Source organism: Oryzias latipes, chromosome 20, assembly GCF_002234675.1.
Source record: "Oryzias latipes chromosome 20, ASM223467v1".
NCBI classification, from domain to species: domain Eukaryota; kingdom Metazoa; phylum Chordata; class Actinopteri; order Beloniformes; family Adrianichthyidae; genus Oryzias; species Oryzias latipes.
Genome location: NC_019878.2, coordinates 12,530,636 through 12,547,892, shown reverse-complemented (window position 1 = coordinate 12,547,892; position 17,257 = coordinate 12,530,636). Strand labels below are relative to the sequence as shown.

General features: G+C 40.4%; 2 protein-coding genes across 3 annotated transcripts; one reads left to right on the top strand and one right to left on the bottom strand.

The window, feature by feature from the left end:
- Window positions 1-20: 20 nt before the first annotated feature.
- On the bottom strand, window positions 21-11,540 carry tm9sf1 (transmembrane 9 superfamily member 1). Of its 2 annotated transcripts, none has more exons than XM_011488808.3 (9): window positions 11,076-11,540; window positions 8,985-9,201; window positions 7,051-7,182; window positions 6,556-6,678; window positions 6,124-6,482; window positions 3,559-3,713; window positions 3,194-3,379; window positions 1,004-1,277; window positions 21-920 (listed from the first exon to the last, which is right to left on the bottom strand). In XM_011488808.3, exons 2-9 carry the CDS (start codon window positions 9,144-9,146, stop codon window positions 527-529), a joined length of 1,785 nt encoding a protein of 594 aa, XP_011487110.1. In that variant the 5' UTR covers window positions 9,147-9,201; window positions 11,076-11,540; the 3' UTR covers window positions 21-526. The 2 variants fall into 2 exon arrangements, with proteins under 2 accessions (XP_011487110.1, XP_004081008.1); XM_004080960.4 differs by having other exon boundaries at window positions 8,985-9,200; window positions 11,088-11,539.
- A 147-nt stretch (window positions 11,541-11,687) lies between these two features.
- fen1 (flap structure-specific endonuclease 1) lies at window positions 11,688-15,122 on the top strand. Its single transcript, XM_004080959.4, has 12 exons — window positions 11,688-11,799; window positions 12,194-12,288; window positions 12,779-12,881; window positions 12,998-13,100; window positions 13,234-13,297; window positions 13,426-13,535; window positions 13,707-13,843; window positions 13,928-13,994; window positions 14,096-14,227; window positions 14,308-14,459; window positions 14,640-14,754; window positions 14,863-15,122. Exons 2-12 carry the CDS (start codon window positions 12,207-12,209, stop codon window positions 14,938-14,940), a joined length of 1,143 nt encoding a protein of 380 aa, XP_004081007.3. The 5' UTR covers window positions 11,688-11,799; window positions 12,194-12,206; the 3' UTR covers window positions 14,941-15,122.
- The last annotated feature ends 2,135 nt before the right edge of the window (window positions 15,123-17,257 follow it).

Genomic DNA, 17,257 nt, shown 5'->3' with positions numbered 1-17,257 from the left:
ACAAAATCAGACACCAAATATTTGTATGAAAAGTACTTTATTCAAAAGACTATTTACACCAGAGCTGGAATCTACGATTATAGAATACAAGATTGAGCAACAGAGAGGCAAAGTTTGACCATCATCCACTGCAGCGACACAGAAGTTTGGAGCACATTGAGAATTATTTTTTTTGCATCTAATATGGGGGGAGTGTTGATAAAAGGAACCACTTGTATTACCGAATGTAATTGAATATAAAGTGCACGTATTGGACATGCCTACCCTTGATTGCCAAAGCAGATGATTCCCCACACAGTTGTACTTCATATTATTTTACCCCTCATGGAAAGAAATTGTCCCTTCCATTCTAACCTGATCCCGTCATCCCTTTACATCTAATATAATCCAACAATACCTTTCAAATGTATGGACTAAAAGTCCAAAGACCCTTCGTGTCATATCAAGTTCAAGGCCTCTTTTTCTGGTCTTGTTAAACCAGCCGATGAGCAGTAAAGACAAACGTACGCTCATGTTGACTTCAGATTTAATCCATTTTGAGGCTGCGGTAGATGTAGCGGATAAAAGCGAGGGACGACCAGAAGGACACGCTGCCCAGCATCAGGGAGAAGACCAGCGCCGTGAGCAGGGAGTACCCGAAGAACTCTGTGCTCTGCACCAGGCCGCTCATGGAAGACCGGTTCCTGTAGTAGAAAACCGAGTAGACGAAGATGAAGAGACCCGTAGAACCGGTGCTGAGGACGCTCCGCCACCACCACCGGTAGTCCTCGCCTGACAATAGGAAGTAGGTCAGGGCCACGGAGATGCAAGCTCCTACCGACAAGAGGATTGCAAAGACGCACAGCAGGATGCCGTACAGGGTGTAGTGCTCCCTGCCCCAAACTGTGGCAAAAATGTAATACAGCTCCACGGAAATGGCACTGAGGAAAAGATAAAGGGGAAAGTCAAATTAGTTTGGAGTGAAGACAATGATGAATCAGATGACTATCAGCTGGCAGCTCACCTAAAGGGCAGGAAGCCACCAATGGCCATGTGAACCACGGCGTGCTTGTACCAAGGCTGCGGGGGGATCTGCCGGGGAATGTTACGGGTGCGGCACGGTGCCTGGAAGCTACCCGCTCGGTTCTTTCCCACAATGCCGCCGATGACTGTGAGGGGGAAGCCTACCAGCACCCAGGCGCCCAGCAGGAGGAGAACAGTAGTGGCTGGCAGAGCCTGGGTGGAGCCACACCACCAGTGGATGGAGTTAACTACACTCCAAGTGATGAACAAGGGAGCTTTGGGAATAAACAAACACCTTTTTATCATTTCAGCATTATTTTAGCCCCAATGGATGCTAACTATTACATAAAAACTACTTTTAATATTTTGCTAGTCAATTACAATAAAGCCAAACATTTATTTTGAAATTCAGTCAACCATTATTTGAACATCACAGCCGCATCCCCCACCTGATAACGACACTTTTGCATGTGCATGGGATTAAATCTATGGTCATTTAAAGAAGAATGATAATTCAGGATTAACATAACAGGTTTTATTTAAAAACCACTGGATCCAGACAACTGTATCAGCATACCCAACATGCAAAAAACAAAGTAAGGTGGACTAGCTCATTGTAAAGCACATTTATTGCACAAAACATTACAAGACATATCACAGGAGAGATAATTAAAATAAAAATGGAAAGAAAGTTAAAAAGAATTTAAAGCAACCTTCAAGTAAGAGTGAGGATGTAAACGTTTAAATACAAACTAATCAACTGCAGCTGAGAACAAGTGAGCTTCTATCCTGGATTTAAATAAACGGTGTTTCAGCTTCCTGAAAGTCTGTTCCAGATGAAGCATAGAAGCTAAATGCTCCACTAGTACCTTTGATCAGAACAATGTTGAAACCAATAAAAAAAAAACAGCTGCAGAAAAATAACTGCTTATTTATAAGACTTTGAAAGATTTTTGTTTTTTACTGGACGAGAGAACAAAAGAGAAAATGACAGTTGAGCGCCTGTATTTCTGAGAATATTCACAACTTCAATATCTCTTTATCTGTACTACATCAAGATCTTCCTCCTGTCTCTTCCCAACCACATGGCTGCTCTCACCTCAGTCTTCTTCACTTTTCCTTTCATTCTTCCTGACACTCTTGCCACAAATTACACTTATAACCTTCCTCCACCCATTCCAACCAGCTTGCACACCCTTCTTCCCCTCTTTCTCAATGGTTCCGGACTGTTCAGTACCTACAGTTCTCCACCTTCTTCCCCTCTGCTTCTAGTAACCTCGTTGTTCCACTTGAGTTCCTCTCATTTACACACAGATAGTTACTGCAGCCGACCTTCATGCCGTCTTTCCAAGGCAAACCTCCACCTCTCTAAACGCTCCTGCAGCTGTTCTCTGCTCTCACTACAGATCACAATGTCATCTGCAAACACCGTGATCCAGAGATTCCTGTCTAACCTCATCTATCAGTCTGTTCATCACCACAGCAAACAAGCAGAGGCTCAAAGCTGATTCTTGGTGCAGTCCCACCTCCACCTCTAATCATAATGCACATTTACAAAACACAACTAAATAGAACAATATTTATTAGGTATGGATGTACTATTTTAAAAGAGCTTAATCAATCACAACTCTCAGAATGTCTTGTTCTGCATTTTTTTCTAAATCTTTAATAGTCCCAAACAAAAACAACTACAAGGATAAAACAGATTTCAGAATATGAACATATTTTCTGTCCTTATGTTATTCCCAGAAATGCTTTACTTGTGTTTTCCTTCAACACCTGCAGAAGTCCCGTTGGCTAAAACATACCAAGTTTGCACTTTTTTTCCATAAAAAGCAGATTCTGTGTAAGATTAATGGAACTGAAGGAGGATTTGGGACAACATGACTCATGGCAAAGCCCACTGTGTGTTGAGTGTGTCTGTTGTGAGTCTGTGTGTGTAACTAAAAGAAGGAAACATTAATGTTTCAGTGTTGTCAAGTAATGTTGTGACTTTTATTCTAAAAATTAGAACTACAGCACTGATTGTTTTCCCCCTGTAAAAGTTTTTATTTTTCGTTATTAATATTATGATTTTAATGAATGGAAATCATTCATTATGTGGTTTTTTGAATCATAAAATTACAAAATTCTTCGCAGTCCTCTGTTTGGAAGCTGAGGTTTTGTGGTGAGACAAAGTCTGGAATCTTACCAGAGAAAAGAGAAGACGCGAGGATGATGTTCCACACCCAGCGCTGGCCGTTGATCTGCGTGTAGAAGCTGCAGGAGACGTAGCCCGACACACAGCTGGTCAGAGCGTATAGGACGATGGCTGCAGAGTTTATGGCGCCGTGGCGGTGTACGTTGAACATTCCCAGCAATGCCATGATGATAATAGCTGCAGACCACATCAAAGTCAACAGACTCATACAAAAAAAAGTGATACGAAGGTGCTAAAATCTTGTGCTTAGTCTTTGCTTTACTGCTAGAAAAAAAGTTGTCAACCATTAATAAAAAAAAATAAAGCTGATCTGGTTTTCACAGGCTGCTTAGCCCAGGTTGATCCTGAATGCTCACCTGTAGCAAGGGTCAGGAACTGAGCTCCAACTCCCAGCACAGCACACAGCAAGCTTTTGAAAGGAGGAAACCTGAAGACATCAGTGTGGATGATTTTCCAGCCGTTGTCTCCTTGGTCCAGATCATCGCAGCTGCCGTCTTCTTCCACGTTGTACCTGCAGACGATACAAAAAGTATTCTCTGTGGGCCAAAATACCTCTATATGAGCATACTCATGTTGTCACTTTTTATTTACTGAACTAGAAAAACCAACTAAAATCAGTTTGGAAAAATCTAAATCTATATGTTTGACAAAGAATATTCAATTTTAGACCATAATATATACATTTTTTAAAGTATGCACATCAAGCTTCAGTTCTTTAGAAAACTAAGCTTAAACAAATAAAGCATAAAGTATGTATTTTATGACTATTGATGGGATGTGAAAAAGGTTTTGATCCAAAAAAGTTACCCATATTTTCTGGACTATAAGTCGCTGCGTAGTATAAGTCGCACCAGCCCAAAAATGCATTATAAAGTAGAAAAAAACACAGATAAGTCGCACTGGACTATAAGTCGCATTTTGACGGGAAATTTATTTGACAAAATCTGAGACCAAGAACTAATAACTTGCACAACCTCATATGACACAATCATAGCAGACTGTTTATCTCCTAATTTCCCAGTAATTCTTTCTCATACTTATTTATTTATTCCTTTCATGAAGCATCATTGGCCAACTAATACTCTGTTTTCATCCTGTATTTGTAGAAACAGTTGTGATTTTTATTGCATTTCTGAATCTATGAAATCATTGGAAAATAGAATATTATGTTTTTGGCCTTCAAGATCTTACTTTAAAAAAAGTTTGCTGATTCTCTGAGTCACTTAACATCCTCTTAACACTTAACATACCTCATACATCAAATTGACCCAGGAACATCATCTCTGTTCCTCACAAATGAACATAAAAGGAGGGTTAAAAATGTATTTATTTCAATTTATTTCTAATATAAGTCACTGCGGAGTATAAGCAGCAGCCCTTGCCAAACTATGAAAAAAAGGGCGACTTATAGTCCGGAAAATACGGTAAATAAAAATGCAAAGGTACAGATCCAGAGTGTGTCAGTTGTTACATTTTCCTCATAGAGTGAAAGATGAAGCCTTTCCTCTCTTTCCTATTACACATTGGGGCAAAAAAGGATTTAGTCAGTGACCACTTGTGCAAGTTCCCCCACTTACAAAGATGAGAAAGGCCGGTAATTATGGTGGAAAATAAGTATTTGGTCAATAACAAAAGTTCAATTCAATCCTTTGTTATCTACCCCATATTAGCAATGACAAGTCTTCACAAGGTTTTCACAAACTGTTGCTGGGAGCGTTGTCATGTTGAAAGACCCAGCCATGTTTCATCTTCAATGCCCTTGATGATGGGATGTGGTTTTCACTCAAAATCTGACCAGTCATGGCCCCATTCATTCTTTCCTTTACACAGATGAGTCGTCCCTGGTCCCTTTGCTAAACTACAGCCCCAAATCATGATGTTTCCACCCCCTTGCTTTTTTACAGTAGGCATTGTGTTCTCTGGATGCAACTCAGCATTCTTTCTCTTCCAAACACGACGAGTAGAGTTCTTACCAGAAGGTTCTATTTTGGTTTCATCTGACCATAGGACATTCTCCCAATCCTCTTCTGGATCATCCAAATTCTCTCTAGCAAACCTTATACTGGCCTGCTCATGTCCCGGCTTTAGCAGGGGGACACGTCTGGCACTCTAATAGAGGGAACGAGTGGAGGACAGAGGATCCTCTTACAGAAGACGTTACAGGTTCTGTGAGAGCCAGAAATCTTGCTTGTTTGGTAGCTGACCAAATACTTATTTTTCACCATAATTTACAAATTAATTCTTCCAAAGTCAGAAAATGTGATTTTCTGGAAGGTTTTTTCTCATTTTGTGTCTCATAGTTGAGGTTTGTCTATGATGAAAATTACAGGCCTCTTGTCTTTTTAAGTAGGAGAACTTGGACAATTGGTGGCTGGCTGACTTCTCCACTGTTTTTCTACAGTCTAAACCTACCATTAAATCCTCAAAAGACAGCTCTGCATCGCCTTCAGTTTAGTTAGCATTAGAAATACAATAGGTCAAAATGTTGTGGAGAGACTCCAAAAAGGAAATGTATACCCAGATCTGCTCTCGCTGCTGTAAATGTCAAAGTGAAATGCAGCCACTGCGCAGTCAGAAAGAGACTGCGGTAGCTTAACCTTCATGACGTGACTGGAGGTTTTCACAGTGAAAGATGAGCCTCAGAGCAAAAGCCGGGCCAAAAATGGGGCAACAGTTCAGAAGTAACGTCTTCTAGAGGCACAAATTAGTCTTTTTTTTCCACAGAAGTTTAGTCCGCCTGTGAGGCAGAAACAGTCATCCTTTTAAAGTGACCTTTCCTGTGAACGTTTGCTCTTCAAAAACACTTAATACCCACACGGTGGTTCTAAATACAGTTTTGCACCATCGCTTCATCTGTCAAAGGATTCATTTCGGGAAAAAAACACATCAAAAGTGACTGCTGAAGAGTTTTCCTGTCTCACCTGGCAAAGTCATTCTTGAGAACGCGCATGAGGATGATGATGACGAAGCCCAGCAGCAGCACCACCAGAACCAGTGAGTTGATGATGGAGAGCCAGTGGATCTCCAGAGTTTTCGGGAAGAATGAGTAATCCCTGAGGCGCTCTGCTCTCCGGGAGTAAGGCAGGCTGGACTCGTACCAGTGCACGCTGTAGGTGTGGGTTACCGTCAGGGTGCCCCCGCCCACTCCGACCCCACCTACCGCAGCACCTGTGCCCTCCTCTAAAGGGACGGGCTTCACGTCCTTTACAGACACATTAGCGAAGATCACAGACTCGCCGTTGTACTCTATGTTGAAGTCGAGGTGAGTCCACAAGCCCACCTGAACATATAAAGGAGGAGATAAGAGATTGCGAGACAAAAGCGGTTCAGGCGTCAGCAGATCACTCGGTTACCTTGTGGCTGTGAGGCAGGAAGCCGCTCTCCTCTATGTATCCCACAAAACCCCAGATTGGTATTTCCGCCAGGACAAATTCAAAGTAGTACAGCTCCTCGATGGCCTCACGGAGCTGGTCGACCTGACGCACACAGATCAGACGCAAACTCAAGGGAGGAACGACTAGAGAGGGTGGTTTGATTCTGCACCCAGTTTACAGTCAATGAACAAGGCTGCTCAGCAAACAGTGAACAGCAAACATAAAATCCTGTTACAAACACAGACGCAGAAGACACAGAGAGAAAAGGAAAAGCTAACAAACCACAAGAAGTTTCAATATTTACCCAAGACAAAAAATTAGTTAGTGTTTAAAGTACAGTAAACTTAGAAGGTCAATTTAAAGGAAATTATCTACTGCTGATCAGTGTCTACGTTAAAAACAACAAATCCTTAATTGAACCAACTTCCTGGTCAGACACAGAGTTCAATTTATTTAAAAAAAAAGGAGTTTCACCTGTTTCTCTGACAGAGTCAGCTGACAAAGGGTTTTCTTCTCCACGTTCTCTCTGAAGCGGATGTGATACAAAGACTCTGCCATCCTGTCACCGTCCAGCACTTCGCCTAGACTCAGGGATTTGTGGTGCACCTATCCAGAAACATCAGAAACAGTCTCAGCAGGGGGGAAATAGCAAAGGTGAGCGAGCAAAGTTTGTATAGTAACTCCATCAATGAAAAGGGACAAAGTCTAATCTCATCTTTCGTGAGTATTTTCATTGATAAATTCAAGCTTTCAAGTTGTAATAAAAGTTAAGAAGCATAAACATGTGTAGGTGTGTCAAAGACTACACAGAACCTGCACATATGTATCACATCACCAACTTTTATTCCAAAAAGTGAGTCAATTTATGGTGTATTTTTTTCATATACAGTGGAGGTAATTAGTATTCTACCCCTTGGTGATTTTGTTGGTTTTCCCACTTAAAAGGAAACTGACAGCCAGTCATTATAATGGCAAGTTCAAAAGTGAGAGATATAAAAAAATGTACTTTAAATAATTTATATATATATTTGAATTTCACTGAGGGAAATAAGTATTTGAACCCCCTTGACGGAAAGATGTAGCAATTTGAGGCAAAGCACTTATTAGCAAACACAAAGGTCAGGCAGTTCTTGTACTCTAAGGCTACGTTCACACTGCAGTGAGAAGGGCAGTGGGGGCGCGCATTCATGTTGTGTGTTAGGGAGGAAGGAGAATGATAATAAAAGAAGGCTTCCCCCAAAGTAAATGCTATTGACTCTTTATTAACCCGCTCTGGAGAATCCTCAGGGTCCAAACAGGGAAGTGAACCCCGAAGGAGGATCTGCCTTCGGTCCCCCACTCTTATGACCACGGTTGGAAAGGGGAAAAAAAAAGGCATCCCCGGAAAGGTTCATCACCACACTCGGCCATTTTGCTGAAAATGTTTTCAAAAACCGCCCGGATGCGATAAGAGCCCTGGAGTTTGGCCTGAAAGGAGCTGTCACCCCAAATATTAATCAAATCGGTGACCTTGTTTACCTTCCACTGACTGGTCTCAGCAGCATCGTCCGCCATGGTTGATGTTTATGTTCTAGTTCCCGCCTACTTCAACGCAGAATTATGACGTTTGTAGGATATCAATGACGTACGGGTCGGATACATGTGGGATGTCCGTTCAGATGGAGGTCGCATTTCAAAAGATCGGATACATATAGGATTCAGGACCACGTACCCAAGTGGCCTGGGTCACATTTGAAAAGATCGGATCTCTGTCGTTCAGACTGTCATGAAAAGATCAGATACAGGTCGCATAGGGGCAAAAAAAAAATCGGAATTGGGTAGTTTCAGCCTGCAGTGTGAACGTAGCCTAAGATCAGGTTTATACACATATCAGAAGCGATTTTGGTCCACTTTTGAATCATTCAGGTTTGGTGGCTGTGGAGGGAAGGTGGTTCTCACTCAGGATTTGATGGTGCATGGGTCTGTCCATCCACACAATGAAGGTGTCCTGTGGAGAAAAACACTCCCAAAGTATGATGTTTCCACCTCCATGCTTGACAGTGGGGATGGCGTTTTTGGGGGTCATAGGCAGCATTTATCTTCCTCCAAACTGAACGGGTTGAGTTGATGCCAAAGAACTCCATTTTGGTCTCTCTGATCACAGGACCTTAGTAGTCACTAGGGAATCAAATACTTTTTCCCTCAACGAAATGCAAATAGTTTTGTGGAAATTTTGTATAAAGGGGATTTCTTGATTTTTTATCTTTCAGTGCTCAAATGAACCCACCATTAGGATGAAAGAATGTACATTTTATAAGTGGGCAAACCTACAATCTCAACAAGGGTTCAAATACTTATTTCTTCCTCTGAAAATGAATAAAACAACATCTCCAAACTTAAAACAAGATGAAAATAAAGACAGAAAATACCTTCTCGGGCCTGCAAACTGGCAATGTGTAGTAGTGATATGTCTCCTGGGGGTTATGATAAGGCCCCACTTTATTGACGTAAAGAGTCACATTGTCCCCCTGCTTGTAGCCTGCTGCCCAGCTGGAGAACAGGCACAGTATCAGGACGCAGTGCAGCTCCATGGTCTTCTGAGGGCCAGATGGGAGGCGTCCTCTTCCACGGCGCACAAAAACCCCCTTCAGCAGAAAAATAGACAGATCGTCAGATTACGTTGGATGAGAGTCATCGAAACTCGTCTTTTACGTGCAACCAAACAACTCTGTGACATTGAGATTTGCAGAGGTACAAACATGAAGCTTTTTCCACAACAACATGGCTAAAAAACATCACTCCCATATGATTTACAACTTTTTCTGTTGATTTCTTTACAAGGTTCAGACATAAAACCTCTTATGCTACAAGCAATATTAAGTTAAAAGAGAGCAAATAATCCCTTACATTATATGTTTTTTAGTTGTAACTAAGTAAGACAATATCGCTTCAGGCTTTTATTTTGTGATTCAATTTAGCTTAAACCACTGAAATCAATTTCCTGTGATGATTTAGTACAACATACATTTAATTTATTTTCCTAATAACAGAAACAGTAATAAGTAACCTTTACTCTGTTACACACAAGTAACTTTTAGCAAAAAGAGTACTACTCAAAGTACAGTTACTAATTTACAGTGAGCTATTTCTATTTTATGTATTTTTAATTTGTGAATTCAAATCTCTATTTTGACAATTGCAAACATGCCTGCCTTCATTTCCCATCATCCCTTTGTTTACGCTCTCTCCTGCTAGCTTACAGTCCCTCACACCCCTAACAAAAATGCAGAGAAATATAGGAGCTATCCAGACGTACAGTTTTGAATCAGATGCCAGCTCAGACGAGAAAAACCAGGACCTACATGGATCTGGTCGTCTGCAAGTGGATGCATCAGAACGGAGCAGAGCGGAAGCTTGTGACTTGCCGATATACAAGTTTTTTCCAACAGTATTTTTACGTCTACTCCTAATTTCGCAACACTGTGAATAATTATATTTGGATATATAGAAAGACAATTTCAAACTCAATGTTTTTAATACATGTCCTCCATCATAATAAAAATGCCCCAAAGAAAATGTCCAAAACACCAAAAACAAACACAAACACTTCTGTCCTGTTGTTATAGGCAACTATTATTTAAATACACTCTTATTAGACAGTATTAGTTCTTTATTTAGTCTTTGTTGTTATTTTTAAGAGTAGATATTCTATATTTTCCTTTTTTATTGATAAAGCTAATGGTAGCTTTCATTTTACCAAAATAAAACTATATATATATATATATATATATATATATATATATATATATCATTTTTTAGCAATTTTGAAACTATGTTGCCCCTCGTGTGAATTTAAAAGTTTTCGAATTACCATTTTACTTTAGACTATCATGTTGTACCGATATTATAAAGAAAGTAACAAGAAAGTAATTCTGAGACAGTAATATTGGAAGGTTTTGGGATTACTTTTGAAGAGCAATAACAAGTAATCTGTACTGGATTAGAGTTTGGAAATAACTTGTTCAACACAGTTTATAATTGCTTTTTAAGATATAGATGACCAGCATGGTTTCATGACCACAATCCCATGTCAAACCTGCTCCTGTCAGGCCACATTCCTGACATTTACTGCAAAGAATATGGATTTTTTTTCTTTATTGGTAAATAATTAATATTTTTTTTAAATCTCCCAAAGCGAGGCTTTTGTCAGATAGATCATCATGTCACTGGAAAGACCTTAGCTGTCATCTGAATCAGGACAATAGCAAAAACAGACATTTAGAGCAGGCAAATCAGTCACTCTTTGGAGGAGATGTAAACTAGATTAGAAGCAGAATAACTGGATTCATCTAACAAACAGTGATTAAAGCAGTAAGGCCAAAATCTGAGTAGTCTTGTTGTTTCAATCAGTGTCCCTTAACGTGACTATAAGAGAAAAGGATCTTATCGACCCTCTGAGCTAAACATTTCTGTTCAAAAACAACCCAAGAATGCTGTAAACATCCGAATCGCTCATCTCACTGCCGTGTCACCTCAATGCCGATGGTGAAGAGCCGACTTTCTGTCCGTCAGACTCCGTGGACTTCAGGCCCCGACAGTCTTCTCTGCTCCGGTATGCGCCGACGGTGGAGCTCACTGCAATTAAGGCACAACCTAACGGCTAAACATGTCGGAAACCCTCGATAAAGTGTACTGGCGGGTTAGACATTCGGGTCGATCATATCCGGGTACATTTAGTGCCACATTGGTCGGCGGAAACAAAAAAGAAGGACTCGGCAACACGTCACCTTAAAAATAAAAATAACGAGTCCCTTTAGTTTTCCGGAGTGGGCGGAGAAACGAAAAATACACCTGCAACATATTTGGTACGTCAAAAGTTGACATAAAAATATATTTAAAAGCAGTACATTTTTAGGGGGTTCTTTTATAACGACTCCGAATGATGAATTTGGACGTTTTGGCTAATATTACAACGACTGAATAATTTTTTTTATGTTTGTCTGATAGACCGGATTTCCTGTAACCTCAATCAACCAATCAGGTGCGTTTTTGTGACTTCTGCGCTTTCGCACAAGCCAGACTAATCGAACCGGCAACATCGATGAGGACACTCACAGTTCCTTTTCGGGATTCTGTCCTCGATAATTTGACCGGTAATGCCTGCCATTTGATTTCCCGCGAAACACACACAGTTCCTCCCGCCCTCTTTGGTCGTTGGTTATTCCACGGTGCTATTGCTAACAGGTAGGCAAGAAAACGTTTACTTTTATATCATTCACTTGTTTACGTCGTTATTAGTCATTTCAATTTAAAATGACCATGTCGACTTCCTGTATACCCGTCAGTCGCAGAGTACCAATGCAAGCTTAGCTAGGCCCAGGGCGAATGCATCCTACCGACTAGTACAGTAGTACCAGCGGTTACCGCTATGTTACTTAGATTTAAAGGCTCCATACAAACCTGTCGTAAACACTATTTTTCGGGTTCACATTGAGTCCTCTGTGCTTCCAATGGGTTAAGATGATGTGAACAGTTAATCACCGCCTGCAGAAGTGCCCACAACTTTGGAATGTGTTGACTGCCATGATGATAATGTTTTTGTGCTGAAAACTTGAATAAAGTGCTGTTTTTCCTTCAGATATCATCCAATAATGGGAATACACGGACTTGCCAAACTGATTGCTGACCATGCCCCTTCTGCAATCAAAGAGCAAGACATTAAGAGCTACTTTGGTAACTGCACATGTTCTTGTTTATTTATGCAAGCAACTTGCAAAAAATAATTAATTTGTTCCCTCAAATTAATAATTTGTGGCCACAAATTAAAGCTTTGTGCAGTCACATTTTCATTTTTGTGGTCAGAATTTAGTAGTTTGTGACCATAAACTTGTAATTTAATATCATCAGTTGTTACTACTAATTTGTGCTTACAAATACTAAATCGTCACCCAAAAATGCCAAGAACAAGCTAAATATGGCAGCAAAATACGAATTTGTTTGCACCAAGTGCTACTTTGTGCCAATAACATGCTGATTCTGGCTGCAAATTATTAATTTGTGTGCACTAAAGGCTACCTTGTATGCACAAAATGTATGCACACTAAATGCGTATTCAGAAGTTATTAATGTGAGTGAACAGTTTTTATTTTTTTTTGTCATTTCTAGGGCTCTAGTTTTGAAATCAATCACTGTATATTTGCTTGATGCTGAATTCTCTTCTTAGGCAGGAAAATTGCCATCGATGCCTCCATGTGCATGTACCAGTTCCTGATTGCTGTGAGACAGGATGGTAATGTTCTACAGAATGAAGATGGGGAAACAACAAGGTACAGATGAAGCAACACACACTAGGAAAACAGGGAATGGGGCGTTTATGAATTACTGCTGCAGTTTTTCTTTTATTAGATCTAAAGTGTTAAATGACTGTGTTTACTTTTCACAGCCACCTAATGGGAATGTTCTACCGAACGATCCGCATGCTGGAGCATGGGATCAAGCCGGTGTACGTTTTTGATGGGAAGCCTCCACAGCTCAAATCATCAGAGGTCAGTGCTGTCTTGAAGATCTTCTGCAGATTTTTATTACCATTTAAGGAGCATAGATGATATTGCATGACACAAATTAATTTGCATCTTGTGTATTTTTAACACCTTTTTTTTAAAAATGCATATCATGTAGCTTGAGAAGAGAGGAGAAAGGAGGGCAGAAGCTGAGAAGTTGCTTGCTCAAGCACAGGAAATGGGTAAAAAAAAAATTCATTTCTGCCACATTCTTCTTTATTTTCTTGATTGGATTGCAGGAATGAAAGAACATGATTATGTATTTTATCTGATCAGATTAATAATGTCCTCTTTGTCTTTTAAAAATCAGGAGAACAAGAAAATGTAGAAAAATTCACCAAACGTCTGGTTAAAGTGACTAAGCAGCATAATGACGAATGCAAAAAGCTGCTATCCCTGATGGGCGTTCCTTACATTGAGGTATCATACTTTTCCTTTTGCTATATTTGCTGTATTTTAACATTTGTTACCATATATTTTAGTTTTGCTTATGTACGCTGGATCTAAGAGTACAGAAATATTAAACACTTATTGAATATATTTTCAGACACATTCCTCTGTGACACAGCATGGTACAACCATTTTTTTCAGGCTCCATGTGAGGCTGAAGCCAGCTGTGCTGCTTTAGTTAAAGAAGGGAAGGTCTTTGCCACGGCAACAGAAGACATGGACGGCCTGACCTTTGGGACAAACGTGCTGCTCAGACATCTCACTGCCAGCGAAGCCAAGTATGTCCTGCTGCTTCATGTTCCATGCATGCTCAAAAAGGAGTGGAAAGAACTATTAACCAAAGATGTTCCTGCTTGTTTCAGAAAGCTTCCCATTCAAGAGTTCCACTTTAATCGCATCTTGCAGGACATGGACCTGACCAAAGAGCAGGTACATTTCTCTGTTTTAAATCATTTCTATGATTGTACAGATAAAGCTCCTTATAAAACCATCCGGAAGCCTTCACTTTGACAGCGTTCTCTGCATTTCAGTTCATCGATCTGTGTATTCTGCTGGGTTGCGACTACTGTGGCACCATCAAGGGAATTGGCCCCAAGAGAGCCGTGGACCTGATCCGACAGCACGGCTGCATCGAGGAGATCCTAGAAAACATCGATTCAAAGGTGAGGTTTCAAAGCTGCAGCTGCAGCTGCTCTCGAAGCATCAACCTCTGATTCCATCTACCCTGCTTGTCTCTTTGCAGAAACACTCGGCCCCAGAGGACTGGCTGTATAAAGAGGCCAGGGGTCTGTTTCTGAAGCCGGAGGTGGTGGATTGTTCCTCGGTGGAGCTGAAGTGGAACGAGCCTGATGAGGAGGGCCTGGTCCAGTTCATGTGCAACGAGAAACAGTTCAGGTGAAAGAGTTTTTTTGCACACTCTCATCCCCGTCAAACCTGCCGTACTATGTTTGACCTCTAGTTTGTGGGTCTTTTAGTGTTTGCTTAACTTTTAGGAGATCAGATTTAATCTGAGCTTTCCGAGATGGAATGAAATAAAGCGTTCATTGTTTTTTGTCTGTTTTTTTGTGCGTGCAGTGAGGACAGAATCCGTAACGGTTGTAAGAAGATTGTAAAAAGCAGACAGGGCAGCACACAGGGAAGACTGGACTCTTTCTTCACCGTCACTGGATCCCTGTCCTCCAAACGAAAGGTACGAAGCCAAAAGTCCTTCTGAACGACAAACTCAATGTGAAGAAAATACTTTTTTTGATTTTCAGTGAACCATTTTCTAAACAAATTGCTTTTATTTTTGTTGTAGGAGCCAGAAACAAAAGGACCAGCAAAGAAAAAGCAGAAAACTGGAGCAACACCTGGAAAATTCAAGAAGGCCAAATAAGCTCAAAGCAGAACTTTGTTCAACTAGTTAAGATTGTTAGTATGTCAAACCACGAAAAAGGACTACGGTGCATAAGTAGAGATAAGAAAGCTGTCGAGTGAAAACTCAGTCATCAAGAGTAAAACACAGCCAGGCTAGCTATGGTTTTTTGAATGATGAAATAAATAGTTTCTGTATAGAAATGCTTGAGTTTTTGTTTATTCTGCTATCTAGGGGTGTAGCAATTAGTCGATGAATCCATTTATATTCCTACAATCAAATCTGTCTAAGGCACGTGTGTCAAACTCAAGGCCCGGGGGCCAAATGTGGCCCTCTATGTCATTTTATGTGGCCCGCGAGAGCATAAAAGTTTTTAATTTCTTAGAATAAAAAATAAAAATTGGTGTGTATTTATTCATATCTAGGAGGAATCTGACTTAAAATATCGGATTGGGCAACCATGCATTAGTCCTTAAACACTGTCCATATAACCTAGCCTGACAGAATGAAATTTTAAAGGATTTATGCTAAAGTAACAAGCAAACATGTTTTCTATGCAACTGTAATTGTCACTTTAAAACGTTAAAGTAAATACATTATGAGTTATTTAACATTAAGGAGTAGTTACATTTAGTAACATATATAAGTTATCTCTGACCCTTTGAGGACAACCACTATGCTGATGTGGCCCTCAGTGAAAATGAGTTTGACACCCCTGGTCTGAGGCTAGCTGGCAATCGAGGCAAATCGGCCTATTCCATTGTAAAATTGTTTCTAAATTGATTATATCGATATTGGAAAATACAGTTTACATTGAGGTACTGTAGTTTTATTTTACTTTAACATAAAAACGGCGATGTGCATCACAGCAGACAAAACACATGTGACGGTAGCAAAAAATGATCAATGTATCATTCCAGTCCAATGTGTGGACAGACTTTAAATTTAGCAAAGACTTGTGATAATACAGTCTGCTAGAATGTTCTGATAATGTTCAGTTAGGATTAATTTGATGTGGAAAAACAACAACTTTAAGATACTAAAATATGAATGGATTTGTCATTCACTCTTGTTTACTTGTCTGTTTGTACACATATTTAATTTACACTTGATTATCTTGTAAGAAATAGAAGGAATCTGGAAAACTTCACCTGTACTGTTCAGTAGCAGGTATTTATCTCTGAGTCACACTGGTTGAAGTTTTGGCTAAAGATGTCCTGGATTCATTTTAGGTCAGTGAATCGTATCGTTCCAAATGAACCAATATCCACTAATCATATCATCAACCATAAATTAGATGAATCGTCAAACCCCTACTGTTAACTAAGAACTCCATGATTGAAGCTGATTGAATTCATGCTGTGTTGACTGCTTTTGCCCACAAGGGGGCGTTTACTCTGCACACAAAGTTTCTTGAGTCTCAAATACACTTCTGTTTATCTGAGGAGGTCTGGGGCAACTTTGGAAGGAAGGAAGATAGTGAATAATGTTTGACTTAGCTTTTTTTTTATAAATCAGGTGCAAAATGAAACTGCAGCATTACATGGTTTGTTAATATAAATCTAATAACTGGTTTCCTTGGTTTTCAGTGCAAGATGCAAATAAATAGAATAGATAATAATAAAATACAAAAGACCATATTCATAAAGAATGCAGTTGAGTGGTGAGAGGGACTGGGTAGTCAGGGGGGGTCGGTTAGCTGGATAGCTGCAGTGTGAAAAAAGAAACCTGCATGAGGAGAGAAGAGGAACCTCCTGCTGGAGGGGGAGGGGCTTCAGGTCCCAGAGATGAACAGTTCCTGAAGTTCATCTGCAGAGTTTCAATGCTGCAGCTGCTGAGCCTACTTGGAGATTGATGCAGGAATCCAAATCTCCGTCTCCATGCCAGAGAGGACAAGACCGGATGCAGAACCAGACAGTTTGCTCTGAATATGGCAGAACTCCACAAACATCAGCATATGAGCAAAGGGACTGAAAGAGCAGCTGCTTCTCTAAGCAACTCACTCAGTTGTAGGTCGAGTGAGTAATGGAGACAGGTGAAGCTGAAAAAGTACCACACCTGTAGGGTAACAGGTTGGCCTGTCCCAAATCGGTTGCAGCAGCAAACCAAACAAGCTGCAGTGAGGCCTCCACCCTACAGAGGAAGAGATGGGCTGGAGCCCTCATTACTACAGGAACTGCCTGAGGTACAGGAGAGGAGCAGCCAACTGGTAAAAAAATATTAAAATAGGGGATTAGAAAAGTTTGAATCCAAAAAAACTCCCTAAAAAGCTGAAGATGTACCAACATTTAAAATGAACAGTCTAATAAAGTCTGTTTCAGTTCACTTAACCCTTGTG

Bases quoted from the DNA above. Each gene is read 5' to 3' on its own strand.
- tm9sf1 (XM_011488808.3), bottom strand. From the start codon at position 9,146: ATGGAGCTGCACTGCGTCCTGATACTGTGCCTGTTCTCCAGCTGGGCA. The intron at 6,483-6,555 runs GTAACCGAGTGA...TTATATGTTCAG, and splicing joins TCCTGCCTCACAGCCACAAG to GTGGGCTTGTGGACTCACCT. The intron at 1,278-3,193 runs GTAAGATTCCAG...TTATTCCCAAAG, and splicing joins CGCGTCTTCTCTTTTCTCTG to CTCCCTTGTTCATCACTTGG.
- fen1 (XM_004080959.4), top strand. From the start codon at position 12,207: ATGGGAATACACGGACTTGCCAAACTGATTGCTGACCATGCCCCTTCT. The intron at 14,228-14,307 runs GTGAGGTTTCAA...GTCTCTTTGCAG, and splicing joins TAGAAAACATCGATTCAAAG to AAACACTCGGCCCCAGAGGA. The intron at 14,460-14,639 runs GTGAAAGAGTTT...TTGTGCGTGCAG, and splicing joins TGCAACGAGAAACAGTTCAG to TGAGGACAGAATCCGTAACG.